This window comes from Hemibagrus wyckioides, linkage group LG25 (genome assembly GCF_019097595.1).
Source record: "Hemibagrus wyckioides isolate EC202008001 linkage group LG25, SWU_Hwy_1.0, whole genome shotgun sequence".
NCBI classification, from domain to species: domain Eukaryota; kingdom Metazoa; phylum Chordata; class Actinopteri; order Siluriformes; family Bagridae; genus Hemibagrus; species Hemibagrus wyckioides.
The window spans coordinates 8,558,360-8,579,135 of NC_080734.1; the positions used below are offsets into that span (position 1 = coordinate 8,558,360).

General features: G+C 39.5%; 1 protein-coding gene across 1 annotated transcript; it reads left to right on the forward strand.

The window, feature by feature from the left end:
* The first annotated feature begins 35 nt into the window (after positions 1-35).
* ints9 (integrator complex subunit 9) lies at positions 36-19,308 on the forward strand. The gene is made up of 17 exons (XM_058378747.1): positions 36-187; positions 1,452-1,579; positions 2,148-2,208; positions 2,327-2,389; positions 3,357-3,496; positions 4,183-4,269; positions 4,502-4,622; positions 5,103-5,237; positions 5,402-5,513; positions 6,066-6,246; positions 7,166-7,226; positions 7,472-7,643; positions 8,565-8,689; positions 8,837-9,004; positions 10,098-10,196; positions 10,809-10,946; positions 16,144-19,308. The coding sequence occupies exons 1-17, from the start codon at positions 179-181 to the stop codon at positions 16,318-16,320; spliced, it is 1,977 nt and encodes a 658-aa protein (XP_058234730.1). The 5' UTR covers positions 36-178; the 3' UTR covers positions 16,321-19,308.
* Positions 19,309-20,776: the final 1,468 nt, after the last annotated feature.

The following is a 20,776-nucleotide window of genomic DNA, read 5'->3' on the forward strand; positions in this document are numbered from 1 at the left end:
AGTGGGTGGAGATTTATTTATTTTTTAATCGCAGTACCTTTTCTAACCTAAAGGTGGCGGCTTCAAATTTTTTCTACAAACCGGCAGAATTTACAACCGAAGAAGAACTGAGCCAGGCTAAATCATTAGCGGTGTTAGCTAGTGCGATTTAATCCATTTCCACCGCACAGTTTCAGATATGAAATTGGTGAGTTTAAACACAGCGTTTCTTTAAACACTAATGAAACGTGAATGCGTGTGCATGATTCAAGTAGAAACACGTAGCACTAAAACATGTGATCAACCTAACAAAGCTAATGTTGTTAAGGCTGCATCTCAAATCGGTCAGCATTGACTATTTATGTTCACTAGATTAGCCTTAAAGAAATGGCTTCTGCGACCTCCGTAGTGCACTAGGTGGGAAGTGGAGAACAATTTAGGACGCAGCCCAAAACTGCCGTATAGAATTTTAACCAGGTTAAAGTATATAAAATGGCGTTTATATTTATCAAACGCATATTAAGTAGATATATTCACAATGGATGAGTGTTAGAGATTAGAAAGCTAGTTGATTTTGGGGTAAATAATTATAAAATAATACACACTGATGGAGGTGTGTGTACATATACCTCCATCACATACATCAGAAAAAAAACAGATTATTAACCGGTTTCCACGTGCACCTGTTTTTTCCTTTAAACCCGACGATAAGATTTTGTTACTAGTTTATAAATGTCTTATTGGCAAAGCACACTTTTTACTTTTCCCGTTTGTGTCCATGTTCCATGTATGGAAAATAGTGGTGAACACGTTATGAGTAAACACTCAGTGCGTTTACATGCATCCAAATGGTGCGTTAGAGAATCGGATTAATAGTTCATCAATCAGATTGAAAAGCCTTCATGTAAACACCTCAGTCGATCTAACTGAGCTCGATCCGAATTAAATTTCAGGTGGGTAGTGTAGATCTGACATATTCCAGTCCCTAAAATAGCTGTGTAAACACTTGAATCCGACTCTTTTACAATCAGATATTAATACAAATATATAAGTACCCAAGTTAATTAGTTTTTTCCCTTGTTTGTGCATGAAGATATTACAGTTTTTTTCCTGCTTCTTTTTCAATTCGCTGTCATTTATATAGCACTTTTTTTTTACAATGCACACAGTTACAAAACAGCTTTACAGAAATTCAGATATAGATTTATATTCTCCGATGAAAAGTCGAAGGAAGGAAAGGAAAAACTTCTTGATGTCATGAGTTGTCTTATGTGTTGTCTTATGTAGCACCAGGGGTCTCATTTCACAGTGTACTGCGTCAGCTATATATGGTTGAAATGACAATAAAAGCTGCTTGGGTTGACTTGATGAAGAAGAAACCTCGAAAGGATCTAGACACAAAACTGAACTCATTCTCTACTAGATATACTCATTATCTTTTCTAATGTAGCATTTTTTTTTTATTATTCTAGTATTGTTTGTCTGGTCACCCGACGTTACCTTGCAATGTTCTCAAGTTTAAATGCACCACCATCATGCTGGACTGCGGGCTGGACACCACCTCAGCTCTGTATTTCCTCCCTCTGCCTCTGGTGCACAGGTCAGTTTTACCAGCACTCATCCCTATACTGGACATCATTTACATTTGTTTTCCTGAATCGGGGATCATTGTATTCCTAGGACCCTTTTGCATTCACACGGAAAATGATCGTGATTGAGTTAGATTCATCCAGATGCATGGTCTCAGGGTTGTTTTAGTTCCTAATCTGTCTAACTTCTGTATGTAACACCAGTGAAGTTCATTTGAGAAAGTATACATATTAATTGGCAGTAAATACTGTGCCTGTGGTGAATACAGTTTAACGGCAGAAAATCCAATATCTAAAAATCTGAAAAAAATATACCTTGAAACTTGTATTTAAAGGATAGTGCATGTTCTGGATCTATATGCATATAATTACTCAAGATGTAGTATTATTCAACAGATATTATATAGATATGAAATTCTCCCTGGTTGCGTGTTATAGATTAGAAAAGTTTTCTAACTGATTTGAACACGATTTAACCCATATATAGTAGAGTGATGATGGTGCGTTCGTACACCTCAAACTTTTACATGGCTCCAGAAAAATTGAAAAAAAAAAGAAATGAATTCGTTTTTGTTGCAGTCCAAGACTGTCCAAACTTCCAGGATGGGTTTCGAAGGATGGAACAGTGAACCTTGAGAAAGTGAGTATTTTCGGATGATTTCTAACACCTGTATACAAAGCTAATGCCATGTAAAAAAAATGAATTTGAATTAAGACAGTACATACTCTCTACATGCTCTCTCTACTCTATGTTGAAGGAGCTAAAGGAGTGTGCCGGTCGTGTATTCGTGGACTCCGAGCCAGAGTTTTGTCTTCCTGAGGTATGCGTCAAGTCTTTTGGAGATCAGTAATATACCATGACTAATAGTGATGGTAATATTACCATATAATTAGCATCTATATCCCCCTCTCAGGTATGCAAACACAACACCAAGCACATGTTACAGTACTGTATTTCCCTGAAAGTAAGTCCAAATAGAAAGTACTGTTCAGACAGGTTATGTCAGATGAGCAATGTTGCTGGAGGATATCTGTTGTAATTATGAAAGATACACACAGAGTGAATTATCTCTGTAATAAATGACTTTAATGGGAGTGTCTTCATGATGTCCACGTAATCATCACACCAAAAGCTCCATGCACAATATGCATGCCTCACAGCTCACGTCTGTTAGGAGAAAAGGGACTAAAATGTCCCAAACATTTGTCAGTAATAATATTACCCTTTTTCCCATGTGAAGCCAATCCACTCCAAATAGAGTGCAGCAACAGATCCTTATGTTCTGTAAGTCACTGTTCCCATTAGAGAGCAAAAATATACCAGGCTACAATTTAAGAAGCTTTTAGTGTTTAGCTTGTTTGCCTCACACCTCCAGGGTTGGGGGTTTAATTCCTGCCTCTGTCTTGTGTGTGTACTTTGTGGGTTTCCTCCTGGCACTTTGGTTTCCTCCCCCATTTCAAAGACATGCACTGTATGCTCATTGGATACACAAAATTGTCCCTATTGTGTTAATGGGTTTGTGAAGGTGCCCTGAGACGGGTTGGTACCCCATCCTGGGTGTCTCCCACCTTGTGCCCCAAGTCTTTTAGGATACCCTGCAACCTTGTGTAAGATAAGTGCTAGAAAAAATGGATGGATGAATACAGCACGACAACTAATATCAATCGTTTTAGCAAATTTTGCACTTAAGTGAAAACTCAAGTCACAAATCGTTATTGTTCCACATTCATCTTATAAGCTTGGTCTGCCGTTTCTGGATTCAAGTGGTCTTCTTCTTTCCCCACCAGAGAGACCTGCTCGACCTGTCGAATATCGACGTCATCCTGATATCTAACTACCACTGCATGATGGCTCTTCCCTACATCACAGAGCACACCGGCTTCTCAGGCACTGTCTACACCACAGAGCCCACGTTCCAGATCGGCAGGTAACCTACATCTTACTTACAGCACGTTTTTAATAAACAACCGAATACAATTGTTTTATAATTTCGGTCGAACCGCATGACCTGGAAACCCTGGGTTCATCACCATGGAATCTGAATTCAGGCTTTCCAGATGTTTCCTGAACTGAAATAAGATGAGGCAGGATTTCCTGCTTTCTGGAACACATCGTGTACACAGTCACAATTCCTCTGTTTCACAATCAGGGTGTATCAAGTGCAATTGTCATCAACATGAGAGAACAAGAGAACAAACACGACTAACAGTAATATGACGAAAAGGCATTTGCACATTGAAATAAAAGGTATCTAGTATTAAACTAATCAAAGAAAAACAAACGCAATCTGTTAATCATGTTGTGGCACCACAGTGCAAAGGATCATGCAGATACAAGTCTAGGGAGAATATTTATGTCTTATTAGTATTACAGTTTAATTACACTCTGCAACAACCTCAAGCTAAAATGTCATTAATCTATTATGCTGAAAAACTGTAAATGTGCTACAACTGTGTTTTTTCCTTTTGCAAGATTTCATTCTGTTCATAAACCTGATGAATACACAATATTTAAGTGACCTGATACTATTTTATGGTCATTTTAAATCTAGTAAATGATTAAAATCTTTGAATCCTGCTGTTTGTATACATTTATGGTCTTTCTTGGTGTCAGACTGCTGATGGAGGAGCTGGTTAATTTCATGGAAAGAGTTCCAAAGGCTCAGACTGCCACCTGCTGGAAGAACAAGGAAATACAAAGGTATTAAAGTGGCGGGGTTTTGAAGCATTATTGAAAATCAAATCTTAACCCATTAAATGAATCTGTGTAGAATATTAAATTGGTTCGTATCTTTTTAATGGCTAGTCAATTATTAAAATGCATCATGGCCTCTCTACACCTTTAGCCACATGAATAAATGGCAGTCTTTAAATATGCATGATGAAGGAAATTCCCTTACCTACTCCTGCTGTTTTATACTTTGTGTATTTAGGATGCTGCCTGGTCCTTTGAAGGATGCAGTGGAAGTGTGGTCGTGGAAAAAGTGCTACAGCATGCAGGAAGTGAACTCTGCTCTCAGCAAAGTGCAGCTCGTGGGCTACTCGCAGAAAGTGGTACGTCCCTGCGTCTCACACCAGTTCCCTTTCACCACAGCCGTTTATCATCACCACCCTGTTCCTTGCATGCTTTCAACTTCAAGTAAACGTCTGGTTCATTGACATTTACTGACATTATGGATGGGCAACATGGTGAAACCGATCAAACCACTATACTTTTCAGAATACACCGTAAATGTCATGACATTTAGGTTTCTGAATAGGTTATGAAAGACAGCACACCAACCAAAGCGCAGTATCACAAAACCCACACAATCTGTTGTTACTGACTTTAGTGCGTTAAATAAAAAAGCTGCACACTGGAAAATAATTAAATTTGGGGTGGTAACATCACCACCACTATGCATCAGGTAAGTAAAGAAGGCTGGTTTGTTCCTAAATGTTAAGGAGACGGAGGAGATGACTAATAATAAATAACTGGTACATTAATATTGAGGGCTGTGTTTTTGTTTTTCTCTTTCTCCTCCCTGACATTAGGAGTTGTTTGGTGCGGTGCAGGTCACCCCATTGAGCTCCGGCTATTCCCTGGGCAGTTCAAACTGGATCATTCAGTCGCACTACGAGAAAGTGTCCTATGTCTCCGGCTCGTCCTTGCTCACCACACACCCTCAGGTCAGCAACTTTACTGAGCATGCTCACTACCCTGCTGCATGTCGGTGAAACAAACTTAAAAAAGTTATGTATCCTTAGCATTATTTTCTGCTGATAAAGCATTCTGGGCTAGCAGAGCAGCAGTAGGGTTTTGTTTAGACTCAATCATGTTGTGTTTTTTGCAGCCTATGGACCAGAGCTCTCTGAAGAACAGTGACGTTTTGATCCTAACCGGTCTGACACAGATCCCCACGGCCAACCCGGACGGCATGCTAGGGGAGTTCTGCAGCAACCTGGGTCAGTTGAGGAAAGATTGCTCCCACACTTTGTGTATTTGCTGTGTGTTTCCGTAATCTAGGGATTCATTATCCTTGTTTACATGTCAGCCATGCGTTAATTACAGTGTAGTACTAAATATAAACCAGACATGAAAAGGATATTAAAATGTGTTTAGTGTTTCAAGCATTTCGGGTAAAACCGATGATACATCAAGAGCTAAATATTATACTGCAGTTCTGTATATAGTGCAGAGTTTTGACATTTTGTTTTACTCATACCTGAAAGCCAAATGGAGAATATCCAGTGCTCTTGTGAAATCCCATATCGCACATTAATTGATCTAGCTTGTGTAGAACACACAACGCTGTGTGTGGGGCTCATTTCACACACAGGGATCATATCTCTTATCTCTGTCAGTTTGAAGAATTGCCAAGCCTCATTCCGTGTAAATGAATCATAAACCCTATTCTGCCTCTGCCCCTAATTTATTTCATTCTTACTTCTCACTTACCTTTTTATTTCTTTTACTCTCTCTTTCTCTCTCTCTCTCTCTCTCTCTCTCTCTCTCAGCAATGACAATCCGTGCTGGAGGGAACGTTTTGGTGCCGTGTTACTCCTCTGGTGTGATTTACGACCTGCTGGAGTGCCTCTGCCAGTTCATGGAGTCTGCTAACCTGGGAAACACACCCTTATACTTCATCTCACCTGTGGCCAACAGTTCGCTGGAGTTCTCCCAGATATTTTCAGAGTGGTATGCAGCCTAATTATTGACTTATTCACTCACAGATCAGATAACAAAAAGAAACACTAGGGCATTTTTCAGAGAAAAGAATTAATCCCTAAATTCTGCTGATCAGGCGAGAATATTTGCTTTTTTTTTTTAGTGTTGAAGTCTGCATTCATTTATTAATTACTTGCTACTTAATTATTTTTTTGTATTGGAATTAATATAAGTATATAAAACCAAGCAGTAGATTTGTTTCCGTCTTTTATGTTACCTTTATGAACATAACAGCTTCAACAGAACTGCTCCAGAGAGCTGCCAAAATGAATCCCAAAGCCTTCATAGTATTTCAGTATGACTGTAAGAGGGCCTTAGCTGTCAATCAAACACACACATTTTACTAACTTCCCAGGCATTTAGTGAGATGTGTTTTTGCTGCATGCTCATTCAACGAAGATTATGCAGAATCTCATTATCTCTTGGGAATTTTTTTTCTTTTAATTAAAGACTTGATTTGAGGCTTTGGAGCTTTAATCAGAAATTGATTCAAATTGGATGCTGGAACAGCTCTTCTCCAACTTTTTACGAGTTTTAAAATGTTGATTATGCATAAAGAGGTCATTTTATTTTTTTGTGTTCATCTGTCAGTTCGAAAAACATGTAAAAACATTAAGCATTTCTCCACTGCTTAAACTTAGAATAGAACAAGTCTTTCACCTTGCTATAGGAAATTCACTTCAACCTCCAGCCATTTGAGGTGCCTTTCTGATGCTTCTAGGGTTCCAAGACACTTCAAGTTTGTATAAAAATGTATGAAGGTGTTAAAGACGGTCTCTCTCTCTCTTGCTTGCTCTCTGTGTCTCTCTCTCTCTCTCTCTCTCTCTCTCTCTCTCCCTCTCCCTTTTTGAAACCTGTTTTTCTGTCTCTTTATCTCTGTTCTCCCAAGGCTTTGTCAGACTAAGCAGTCCAAGGCTTACCTCCCTGAACCTCCTTTCCCACATGCTGAGGTAAATCTACACATATATAACAGGGAAAAATGTTTTTGGAAGTGAAGGAGAATACTCTAGCATTCTAACAGAAACAAAATCACTAAGTTGCAACTGTAAAGGACTTTCATGCCGATATAATCGTGTTCTAATATGCCACATTCATGAAGAGACTGGACGTACACACTCATTATGCTCGCTACTTATGTATGTGTGTGTGTGTGTGTGTGTGTGTGTGTGTGTTTTTCTTGTTTACACACATACAGCTGATCCAGACCAACAAGCTGAAGCATTACCCGAGCATCCATGGGGAGTTCAGCAGCGACTTCAGACAGCCATGTGTGGTGTTCACGGGGCATCCATCACTTCGGTTCGGGGATGTAGTGCACTTCATGGAACTGTGGGGCAAATCCAGCCTCAACACCATTATCTTTACTGGTGAGCACACACACACACATATGAACAGTGGAAATTTAGGCATGCAAACATTTGTGTCCTATATTACAACACAAATATGGAATTATGCATACATGAATAATGGGTTAAATCATGCTCAAATATAGTATTATACCTACTAATAGAATATTGTATTTAACAAATACAGATAGAAGTTGCATATGCCACATTTTGTCACTATTCACAGAATTTTTTTCCTATATATATATATATATATATATATATATATATATATATATATATAGATATAGATATAGATATAGATATATATATAGATATATATAGCTGTCTGTGTATAGCACCTAACCTGTAAATGACCAATAGAAAGCTTTTAAATGATACCTTTAACTAGTATGCCGATTGACCAACAATATGCCATTGGCCATCGCCTGAACTCAGAGACATATATCTCAGTATTTATGGATTAAACATGCTTATTTTGATGAAAAACTAATAGTTCTGTTCTCATAATGTCACAAGAGGCTTGTGAGTTAACCATGACTCACTGGAATCCATCATAATAAATCCATGTATATCTGTATATAAATCCATGTGTGAGATTTTAATATTAGGATAATGTTTGTGTTCCTATTTTTTGGAGCGTCATGTTTTTCATCAAACGATGAAATGAAAAGTCAAGAAATGAATCATACTGAATGGGGAGTGTTCACCAGGGAGCAAGGATTATTTCTCTGTAATGTTCATGCAGACATTTCTTTTTAAGAGAGAAGACTTAACCCCCTCTATTTATAATTTTTTGACGTTGTCTCTCTTAATCCCCGCATCAAATCTCCCATTTCTATATAATGAGCTAAAATGTAAATCCTTAAAAATAACTTCATTATTATACAGATGTCCTGTGAAAAAATTGAAGACCACTGATGGTTTAATCTTTCCGTGCAGAACCTGATTTCTCCTACCTGGATGCTTTGGCTCCCTATCAGCCGCTGGCTATGAAGTGTGTGTACTGCCCTATCGACACACGCCTCAATTTCCACCAGGTTTCCAAACTTCTGAAGGAGGTTCAGGTAAACACTGTGATTCCTTTGCCATATGCTCCGTGTCGGTGCTTTTGAGATCAAAATCAAACCTTGACTTCTCATTAGGCTATATCACTGTTTATAATGTGGAAATTCTCTTCTCTTGTCTTTTTATGTTGTGTGTGTGTGTGTTAGCCACTTCATGTGGTGTGTCCAGAGCAGTACACTCAGCCTCCTCCGTCTCAGTCTCACCGGTCTGATCTGATGTTAGAGCTGCAGCCTCCTCCTCTACCCTACAGCCGGTGCTCCGTTCTCAATCTGCCCTTCCACCGAACGTATGAACGTGTCCAGCTTCTACCTGAGGTCAGAGTGTGTGTGTGTGTGTTTATATGTGCCTTTATTTAAGAAAACTCGAAAACTTTCCACCCATCCAGCCATGGGCTAAAATGAATTAAAGACATTGTCTTTTTAGGTAGCTCACATAAGAAGAAGTGCAAACCTCAGCCTTCTACACGTTACAATATGATTTCAATTCATTAGACACCGATTTCATATTTGATGATCCCACTAAATCTGCTACGAAAAGATTCAGTCATTTAATTAAGTAGCCTTTGATCAATATGTGGCTGACTCTGGAGTGGAGAAGGATTATTTTAAGTGTCAGTGTTCTGGACCAAACATCTTGCTAGCCTATTTATCAGTTTTTTTAAATTATTATTTGATAATAATGGATTTCTGATCACTTTTTCCCACAGTTTAATCAAACTTTAATGCAAATCATTAATAATCAAGAGTCATATATTAATAATAATTTTATTATTATTATATTTTAATTGGTTTATGATTGGCTGGATGCATTTCAGTCATTGCGTTTTAAATTAATAATCAAAAAAATCGCTATTAATAAGTGTTTACAGATGTGTGTACAGATGTTTGACTGTAATGGTGTTAGATTACTGTATTGAGGCATTAATTTGCACTTACATACTTATCGCTGTCAGAAATATGCATTTAAAATGTGGACTCCTGGAAAAAGGCAGGTGATGGAGGTAAAGAATTTGAATAGTATAGAAAGAAGTTTGTTTCGATGGTCTTGATTAATTGCGTACATTATTTATAAGGAGGGTTTTAATCTTTTGAAGGGGAAAACACTTACCATACCACTGAAGGGAGGGTAAAATAAACATGTCTGAACAGCCCCATAATACTCTTAGCTGTCATGTAAAGTGTGTGTGTGAGACACACGGGCACACTGACTATCCTTATAGAGGAATTCCGTGTGAAGGAAGTGGGAAGTGTGGGGAAAAGTTCAGGTGTTGGTTCAGGTTTTTTTGTCCCAAATGTCATCACATAAACCTTTTTTAAGCGAGATAAGCAGTGATGAACAGGAGCTTGATTGAAACAAGCTGGAACATATTCACTATCTAAATCTTTCTTTCTGTCTTTTTGCTTTCAGCTTGCCAAAACTCTTGTACCCTCTGAGATTAAACCTGGCATCTCTGTGGCAAACGTGTCAGCAGTTCTGCAATCCAAGGACAACAAGCACGTCCTCCAGGTTTGTGTGCAGCACCGATTAATGATAAACCTTTCGTAGGATTAGTGCAATAATCTCAGTCACTTTAACAAATATTCCACGGTCAATTAAAAACTGTCGTGTGAAAAGCTGATTTATTTCTGTATTTTTTTTTTTTTTTGTAAGATGTCAAAACGATGAGGGATAATGAGCACTTGTGTTCATTGCCTTATTATGTTTCAGTCTAAGTGCCTGAGGGGGACTGTCTGAAAACTAAAACTGGAAATTGTGTCTGTGTTGGAGAGAGATGGATGGACTGTGAATAACAGCCTGATGTGATTTTTTTTAGTTCCATGGCCATCGCTTTCTTCTTCTTAGGCCCATTTATCCCTTTCATGATTCCATCTGCTATGAGATACTTTCTTAAAAATGTTTCTGGTTTTATTTAGAGCATCTGGTTTGTCTTGGACATATGGTGATTACTCGAATCAATATGAAATGTATACAGTCCCGAAATTCCTGTGATCATCTTTAGACAGGAACTGACAGGCTGAATTGACATTGAACAGAACTTCAGATACGTACAAAAGAGAAGTACAGGTCTTATTCCTTCTTGGGAATAATAGCAGTGTTTTTGTGTGTGTGTGTGTGTAGTTTGTGCCCAAACCTGCTCCTGTGGCTCCCAGTAAGAAGCGGAAGAGGCTGATGGAGGAGGTTCCTGAGCTGTCGAGCCCGAAGCCCCTGCTAAGCGGAGCTGTGCCTCTGGAGGCCTTCCTCGCCTCACTGCACAAGGTGGGAGAGAGTTGGTCATGGGTCAATAATAAATTATGCTCCAAGCCTATCATATCCCATTTTTGGATGTAAGAACACACAAATCATACCATATATAGTCGGGAAAGGATTTTTTGAACTGGAATGTCTTTGTCTTGAATCTCAACCAGAATTAAAAGTAGTAGCATTTTAAAATCTGGTTAAGATAAAAATAGTGCATGCAAATATTTCATTCCAGCTCCACTGAAAACGTCTCTCATTTATTACCTACTTAAAAAACATGACATTATTTTAAAGAATTACATCGTGTTGATGATGTGATGCTGCAGGGGCATTTTAGACATTTCTATATCGTATCTAGTCACAAAATCAATTGAATAGTCTTGTCTTTTTTGCTATGGTGTCCTATAACACTCGGGGGTGAAGAAAGCACACTTATCTAGCAAGGTTTTAGACATGTAGAGCCGGACTGAGGACGCAGCCTGTAATTCCCGGTCTCCAACCAGGAAAAGCTAACGCAAACATTCCCTCAAGTTTCTTTCTACTAATTTCAATCAAGTTTCTTCTGAATTCACGCAGTGACACATGGCTCAGTGCATCAATCAGCACAGAGACATATTCGCTTGTTTAATCTGTAATAATGACTATATTATGTACTATTTGAGCAGGAAAATGTACATCACTCATCTCAGTTAGCCGGCTAGTTCATTTCTAACAAAACATAAGCATGGAATAGCCTGCAAATGACCATGTGCAAGGTGAGAGGAATGCAGCATTAGTGCTGCGTTTGCGGAGTCCTAATTATAATGTCAAGTGCATTCAAGTCACATTGTTCGGAGCAAGCTCTAAATTAACGACAAGAATATACAGCAATTTTTAAATTCTATTTATAGAAAGTGGAGAACAAATGCACATAAGGCGTGTGTTTCTTCAACCAATTTATGAAGAAACTGTTATATATTATATTGTAATTATACAGTGCTATCATATTTGCAGGTATTTTGTGTTTCTTGTATTTCAGTAAGTTGTTGTATGTACAAAAATTACTGAAATCAGCTTCTGAGATGCTTAAACATGAATTTCTATAAATGTTGCATGTATCCATGTTTTTTTTACTAACTCGCTTAAAGTAAATCCTACTCGTAATTACGACTTTGTGGTGGAATTCAATTTCATTTGATTTATTTATGGATATTGTTTCAAATCAGCTTTGCAGAAATATAGAGATTCAGAATAAAGTTTAGTATTTATCCCTAATGAGCAAGCCAGAGGCAACGGTAGCTAGGAAAAACTCCCTGAGAAGATATGAGGAAGAAACATTGAGAGGAACCAGACTGAAAAGGGAACCCATCCTCATCTGGGTGACATCGGAGAATGAGATTATCAATAATGTGCTTTCTACAACTTTATATAGTCAGGCGGAGTTGCGTAACCAGGAGCCTTTGAGCAATGTACAAGAAATGGCATTAGTCTGATTTCTGAATTCATTATAGATGTATAAATAACATGTGTGTTCAACTTGTTAACGCATTCATTCTAACATGATTTGATATTAATAAACAGCCATGATATGGTTCGAAAATGACCAACGTTTTTAACCGTAGGATTTTTATGTTTTCTTAAAGTAGAGATGTGAAAGTAGTGGCAGAAAAAACGCTTTTTTAGTCAAAACTGTTTTATGTCATGTTTGGTTTTCCAGAGGTTAGCCTCAGCAACATCCGATGTGTTTCCATGCAGTTTATAATTATGCCAGATTTTCATCTTTAGAGGCAGCATGCACTAACGTTCTGTTTTTGTCCAGGAATTCTTATTAGAGTGCATCACTGTTTAATCTGATACAGGAAATGAACGAAAAGTGCTGCATTAATGAAGCTTCTCATTTTTGCAGAAGCATTTTATCATGCTTGATGGTCTCTGGGCTGTGCACTTCCATAGAGGCAGGGAATTAGTGCAGTGTAATCCCGTCTGTGTTACTGTTAAATCCCCATTAAGAGGGGAGAGATGGAGGGTGATGAATGAAGCCGTCCACTTCTAATAGTATAAGGGTCTCGTGTGTGCAATATAGAGAGTGTTAGCGAACGCGGTGTGTACGAGAGGCGCTTCATTTCTGTTCCATTACCAGCTCTAAATGATCCGGAGTGAAAAGTAGTGACGTAAGTCGTGAAAAAGCTGTGATCCATTTTCTGGTGTGTGTGTGTGAGAGAGAGAGAGATAGAGAGAGAGACACTTTAGGTAGGAGAAAGGCTTTGGGATTTGAGAATTAGACCCCTGATGGCACCCTAAATTGAGGCAGAGAGGTGGAGCACACACACACACATTAAAGTGGAAAGAGAGTAGCTATAACGCCATCTGTGTGGACTGAGAGAACCCTGATTATTATTTTTCACATGGGCTGCATTAAGGAAAATTGGATATTTTATCTGCTTCCGAGACTGTCCCAAATGTGGGTGTCATTACGAACTTATTTCTACTGTTTAATGTTGTGGAGTGTTTCCAAAACAAGCTCCTGTGTCACTCACTGTACATTACTGCAGACTCTCCCTCATAAGCCTCTCTTTTACATTCTTGAAATAACTAATACATGAAAACACAGCTGTTAATGGTACTAATAAACTCCCAAACTCCTTAAGACTTTCCAACAGCTTTATTTCTGCCTCTTACTAAGAGCTGATACTGGAGATTCATTCCAAAAAGAAAGCATTTTACATCTAATTACTGTTATAAATCATTAATAAACACATTCTGACCAATCAGAAGGGAGAATGCAACAGAAGTTTGGTTCAAGTTTCATTAAGCTTGACCATGCATTGTAACAAACTGTGGATCCTAAACAATTTACAAAAAGACCAAGGAAAAGATTCATCACCAAATCTCACACACCTGATAAACCAGTGTTCAGAAAGAGTTCAGAAACTCTAATTGCTTGGGTGAAGCATTGCGGATTAATGCTGAAGCTAAACACTGCCTCAAGGCAGAAATACAAATAGCTATTGCAACCAGTTCACTTTGGCATTTAGGGGAAAAAGACAGAAAGGAGTTCATCATGTAAAGGTCCAACAGCAAGAGTCCAAGCAGAAGAGCTGATCTTTTACTGCAGATTTAAGTGCAGAGAGAAAGTCTGTGAACTTTGTTTTATCTGGGATAAATGTGGGATCTGGGCTTGATCTAAGTTATATAGGTTATCTGTTGTATATAAGACTACTCTCTGGCTGCACAGTCAGGATTCGTGGGAAAGAAAGTGCTCTGAAGTCCTCCTGAGAACTAAAGATGCATGGTAAGCACTAAGGCATTCAGCACGGCTTCAATCACTGGCTAATTAAAAGCGCAGCGAGTCCTCTTTAGTGGGGTCATATGGCCAGGCTTTAACATCACTGCAGAAAATACTGCAGCATACCCGCCTTCCAGTTTCATTAGTGTGATCGATATGCTATCTGCCTGTGGAAAGCTGGCAGGATTAGCTGTGTGTGTGCGTTAAAGAGAGAGGATTAAGATGATGCTGCTGAAGATTGCATATCATAAATCGATAAAGTGTCCAGAGAGTTTGACCGTATTGGGCTTAAGTGTGAGAGCCCTAATGCATGGAACTTTAATGCAGTTATGTTTACTTGGTAAATCTTAGTTTAGTTGGTTTATGCAAAACAGTTTACTAGCAGTGAATTTTCAAACTGCAAAGCAGTGAGCAGCCTGGCGGATGGGGTATAACGGCCTGGCGGATGGGGTATAACGGCCTGGCGGGTGGGGTATAACGGCCTGGCGGGTGGGGTATAACGGCCTGGCGGGTGGGGTATAACGGCCTGGCGGGTGGGGTATAACGGCCTGGCTGGTGGGGTATAACAGCCTTGCTGGTGGGGTATAAAGGCTTGGTGGCTGGGCTTTAACGCCCTGATGTGTGGGGTATAACGGTGTGATGTGTGGGTTATAACAGCCTGGTGGGTGGGGTATAATGGCGTGATGTGTGGGGTATAACGGCCTGGTGGGTGGGGTATAACAGTGTGGTGGGTTGGGTATAACGGCCATAACAGTGGGGTATAACGGCCAATAGGGAGGGGTATAACAGTCTGATGGGTTAGGGGTAATGGAGTAGTGGGTGGAGTATAACAGTATGATGGGTTGGGTATAATGGAGTGGTGGGTGGGGTGTGACAGTTTGATGGGTTGGATATAATGGAGTGGCACGTGGGGTATAATAGTGTGATGGGTTGGGTATAATGGAGTGGCAGGTGGGGTATAATAGTGTGATGGGTTGGATATAATGGAGTGGCAGGTGGGGTATAATAGTGTGATGGGTTGGATATAATGGAGTGGCAGGTGGGGTATAATAGTGTGATGGGTTGGGTATAATGGAGTAGTGGGTTGGGTATAATGGAGTGGTGGGTGGGGTATAATAGTGTGATGGGTTGGGTATAATGGAGTAGTGGGTTGGGTATAATGGAGTGGTGGGTGGGGTATAATAGTGTGATGGGTTGGGTATAATGGAGTAGTGGGTTGGGTATAATGGAGTGGTGGGTGGGGTATAACAGTGTGATGGGTTGGGTATAATGGAGTAGTGGGTTGGGTATAATGGAGTGGTGGGTGGGGTATAACAGTGTGATGGGTTGGGTATAATGGAGTAGTGGGTTGGGTATAATGGAGTGGTGGGTGGGGTATAACAGTGTGATGGGTTGGGTATAATGGAGTAGTGGGTTGGGTATAATGGAGTGGTGGGTGGGGTATAACAGTGTGATGGGTTGGGTATAATGGAGTAGTGGGTTGGGTATAATGGAGTGGTGGGTGGGGTATAACAGTGTGATGGGTTGGGTATAATGGAGTAGTGGGTTGGGTATAATGGAGTGGTGGGTGGGGTATAACAGTGTGATGGGTTGGGTATAATGGAGTAGTGGGTTGGGTATAGTGGAGTGGTGGGTGGGGTATAACAGTGTGATGGGTTGGAGTCTGGGCAATGCAAAATCAAAATATTTCAGATCAGAATTAAATTGGTTAAAAAGAGAGACCAGAGTGCTTCAGTCTGATGCAACATTTCTGGATATTATGAAAATGAATATCCTGTTTAACTGATCATTTGAATGGAATGAGTTGCATTCGAACCTCAATTATTCAAAACCAAAGTTCAAGAACAAAACTCTTTAACAAATAGCTCTGTACACACTGAATATGTATAAAAACTGTCATTGTGCCTGAACTCCCACCGCTCACTGTGCTTTATTCTTCTTGGTGGTCAGAATGGAATCTCGGAGGTGAAGGTGGAGGAGACAGCGGACGGTCACATCCTGCACCTGCAGGCCGAGGACGCGCTCATCCAGCTGGAAGAGGACGCAACGCACATCGTGTGTGACAACAACGAGCCACTGCGCACCGCCCTCAGGGACCTGGTGCTCCGATTCCTCCAGAAGCTCTGATCTGATCTGATCTCTGTTTGAGTCTGGACTCTCTGACCTCAGCGTGGCTGCACACACAGTGTGGTGATGATCCTCTGAGTCAGTAGCAGTGAGCACCGGGATGAGACTGAGTTTATTTGTGGTTTAAGTAAAAACAGAAGCTCACTATAAACATAACAGAGATACGTCTCAGGGCAGGAAGACCTCACTGATGAACACTGGACGTCACTGATTTCTTGAAATAGGACATGTTCTTGGACCAGCATTTCTTCTAGCACTAATGACATCAGTTTGTGTCCTAATCCTCCTGTTCCTGAGCCACTTAAAAATTCCCAGAATGCTCCACATTCTGACAGAAAGTTATTCTATATTATGGTTAGCAATAAAATACAAATTATTGCCTTTATTATATATATATATATAAATTGTTATTTTATTATTAACTCTGATATAGAGCTACACACCGATTTCTCTATGGACAATGGCACATTTTGGTGGGAAATGTTTCTTTATCTATAAACTATATAGGGGTAACCAAAGTCAAAGTCTTTCTGCGTTAACTTCATATAACATTTATACACTTAAAAGTGAGGTTTAACAGGATTTGGATTCTTTCAGTACACCATTATGTAAAGCACATATCAGAGACCTTCTGTAATCAAAAGTATGCATACATGAAGCTGAAAATCTGGACAAGTCATCCTTTCAGACATGGAACTTCTTTTCCAGAGGAAAGAATTTGTGGTCATGTGTGTTACCAGTGTAGATCTGATGACACACCACAAACCCTAAAGCCCAAATACACAGAATGACTTTGCATTGCTGCGGTGAAGGAAAGATGGATAAAAAACTTCATAAGAACTGCTTAGGTAAGACTTTCTCTCATGTCCTTCTCATCCTAAAACCTTTAATATTAGCAAATGTAGTCCCATATTTTATATGTATGTTTAAGGAACTCAACAACTGCCTTTAGTGTTCGAAATGACATTCAGAGAGAGAGAGTAACTCGGGCGTCTGGAAGCCGTGGAGGAAATGTTTAAGTGGCTCAAGAACAGGAGGAATCTGATGATACTGTTCCAAAAAAGTGGCTTGGGGGGAAAAAAAAAAGAGGTCCATCAGATTCAGGAAGCAGCTTTAATGTCAAAAAGAGTACTAATAATAATAGACATCTCTGCTTCACTCTGTTTTCTATTAATGTTGAAGTCTTTTATAATTTTGTAATAAATAAGGTTTTTTTTTTTTTTATTATTAGATATCCCATGCCTGTTCTTCTCCATTGCTCTTATCAGTGACTGTGCTGAAGTTTTGGCACCAGAGGTCAGAACTGAGCAGCCCGATCATCTCTGCTAACAAATACAACTGCTATAAATAGTTGTGAACCAGCTTGATGCAAATCCCATTAGTGGGAGTGTGGGTTTTGTTGTTTTGTTGTTTTTTTTCCATAAGGAATGTGCTTCCTGATAATGAAATAAATGGAGTGCAGCAGATGGCCATGTAATTTGGCCTTTAAAGTGCATTAGAGCGCTCAAGCTTAACTGAACTTCTAGGGATTTGGTGTTCACTGGGTGTTCAGTTTGTGTGAGCTAGAGTAAAGTGAGAATTCGGCCTGCTTATAAAATGACCCATCACCTTACTTATCACTGCGATACTGCTATTTAGTTTTCTATCATGACAATCTTTTGGATTTGTGAGTGGGACGTCTCAGAGCTCCTCATATTTTCCTTATGATATCATGTAGAAAATACCTAGATATCATTCTTATCTGACAGTGAGATGTTGAACTAAACACAACTAAACACCCATGTCAGCATTTACAGCACGGCATGTGTCAGGTGAAAGTTGGACAAAATTATCTCACATGCTCTTCATCATCCTGGTAATTCTGGTCATTCTTCTCATGATAAACATCTCAGGTTCCTAATTAAATACGGCTATAAGGGCAGCAGCTCGTTTCATCGATGTAAATATTTTTCAACAAATTGCACTACACACTGAACAAATTAGTGAATGTATTATAGGGAATTAAATTCTCCGAACATCTGAGTCACTGGCTTTCTTCAAAGGGCGTGTAAAGACCTACCTCTTCCTGAAAAACTAGTACCCTTTCTAAAAAAGGAGTTGATGTGCTGTATTTTTTCCCAACAGAGTGCTAGACTGATGTTCTATTTCGTCTCTGCCCTAGTGAACCAGTATTGATGTATTTACTGATAAAGACTTAAAAACATTTCTTTAAGTCACTTTATATAAGGACATCCATCAAATGCCATAAATATACAGCAATCAGGCATAACATTATAACCAGTGAGAGGTGCCGTGAACAACACTGATTCTCCTCATCATGACTCCTGTTAGTAGGTGGGATATATTAGGCAGCAAGTGAACATTTTGTCCTCAAAGTTGATGTGTTAGAAGCAGGAAAAATGGACAAGCGTAAGGATTTGAGTGAGTTTGACAAGGGCCAAATTGTGATGGCTAGACGACTGGATCAGAGCATCTCCAAAACTGCAGCTCTTTTGGGATGTTCCCGGTCTGCAGTGGTCAGTATCTATGAAAGGTATCCTTTAAGTCCTGTAACTATCCTGTAAGATCTGCTAACATCTTGGTGCCAGAAACCACAGCACACCTTCAGGGATCTAGTGGAGTCCATGCCTCAATGGGTCAGAGCTGTTTTGGCAGCTAAAGGGGGACTAACACAATATTCATAATGTTATGCCTGATCGGTGTAAATGTTAAATAATATTATGTTCATAAAATAAATGTGTAGTGAAGGGATGTGTAAAATCTTTACAGCTGAATGGCTAGAATTGTGGGTTAAATTACCTTTTAGGTCAAACATCATAAAAAATCTAATTCAGCACTAAATAAACAGTAAGGTGAATAAGGTGATTATGTTCCTGCTTTTGCTGATCCATGTATGAATCAATTAATGCTGGGTAAAAGAATGTAAACTGCACTGATGCTATGTGCAGATCGAGTAACAGCACACCCCAGACCCCGAAACACAGGGTAATAATTCAGAGCTCGAAGACTGAATCAAGTCATAATATGAAAGGCAAGTCTGGGAGAGACACAGGGGATTAATGTCCTGCAGATCTGCAGATCAGTTAATGATGTGTAATGCAGATCAGAATGAGAAGGAGGAGCGGGTCAAATCCCTAAAAAGTTTGTTTGATTGAACAAATGAATAAAATGAAAAAAAATGTAATAGACTGCAGTTGTAAACTAGGCAGAAACTGTATGTTAGCAAGTGAGACTGTTTTGCCTCAGTAGTCCATTGAAATGCTAATCGTCTACACAGATCTGTTAACTCTTAAGACCTCGGCCTCCACAAACAAAAAAATTCTTTCTACAAAATTACATCTCGCGTGTTCTTCTTCTTCTTCATCATCATCATCGTTGTAATTCTGGTCATTCCTCCCGTGATAAGCAAATCTCTCATTTTCTTAAGAGAAACAGATTGACTTAATAATGAAAATTGTCAAACCAAAGTGAAGGGATTCCCAGGCTGCACAAACACCCACACACACATACGCTACGTTAGCCCTTCAACTAAAAGTTACATTCTTTTGCAGCCTTGAATTATTTGTGGTTTATTCCATGTGGTGTAAACCAACTGGATTTGGTTTTAGGTGCATATTTCCGTGAAGAGTTCTCTTAAAGCTCCAGTGCCACCAATCGTGGCTCATTTGAATACATGTGATCAAACTGTTTCTTTAATAGTCAGACTCAACGTCTAGTTTCTCAGCTTCACCATTCATCAAAACGCTCACCCATGAGGACGGCAGATTAACACCAGCACAGATGTTCATCCACTGAGCCAAAGAGGGACTTTCTTCGGTAATGTAGCTCTGACACCACTCATTCTACTCAAACACTCCCCTCGATTAACGGCTGCCCAAGTTTCGGATGCAGTTTGTTCAGAGAGGGGGGAACAGCACACATTTGGCCATTAGAACACGTTGGGATTTGAGCCCAGAGTGTGTTGTGATGAGGGGAGTTACACTCCACTGAGCTGTAATAGGAGCCTTTTTAGTTCCTCTCTCTCTCTCTCTCACACACACACACACACACACACACACACACACACACACACACACACACACACAGAGTGAAGGGTTTCAGGAATGTGATTTGGTCCTTTAGTGATATCCTTGGATCCAGAGCCAGCAAAAGTCCCTCACTTTCTTGCCTCCAGGGTGAAACCTCAGCCTTAGTCACATAAACACATAAACTGTCACTATGGATTCGGATTAACTGCTAAATCCACACAAACTGAATATACACATCTTATTTATGCCATCGTAGTCGGTGTTATAAAATAACAGATCAGACAGTATACAGGTTTCTCAAGGTAGTAAAACCTCTTGTAGTTCGGTCATGCTAACTGTGAATAAAGTGTCATTTGGCTAATACTGAGGCTTTTCTGAGCAATTTACCAACATGTCTGAGGACTGATTCCCACCTTGTTTCAACTGTC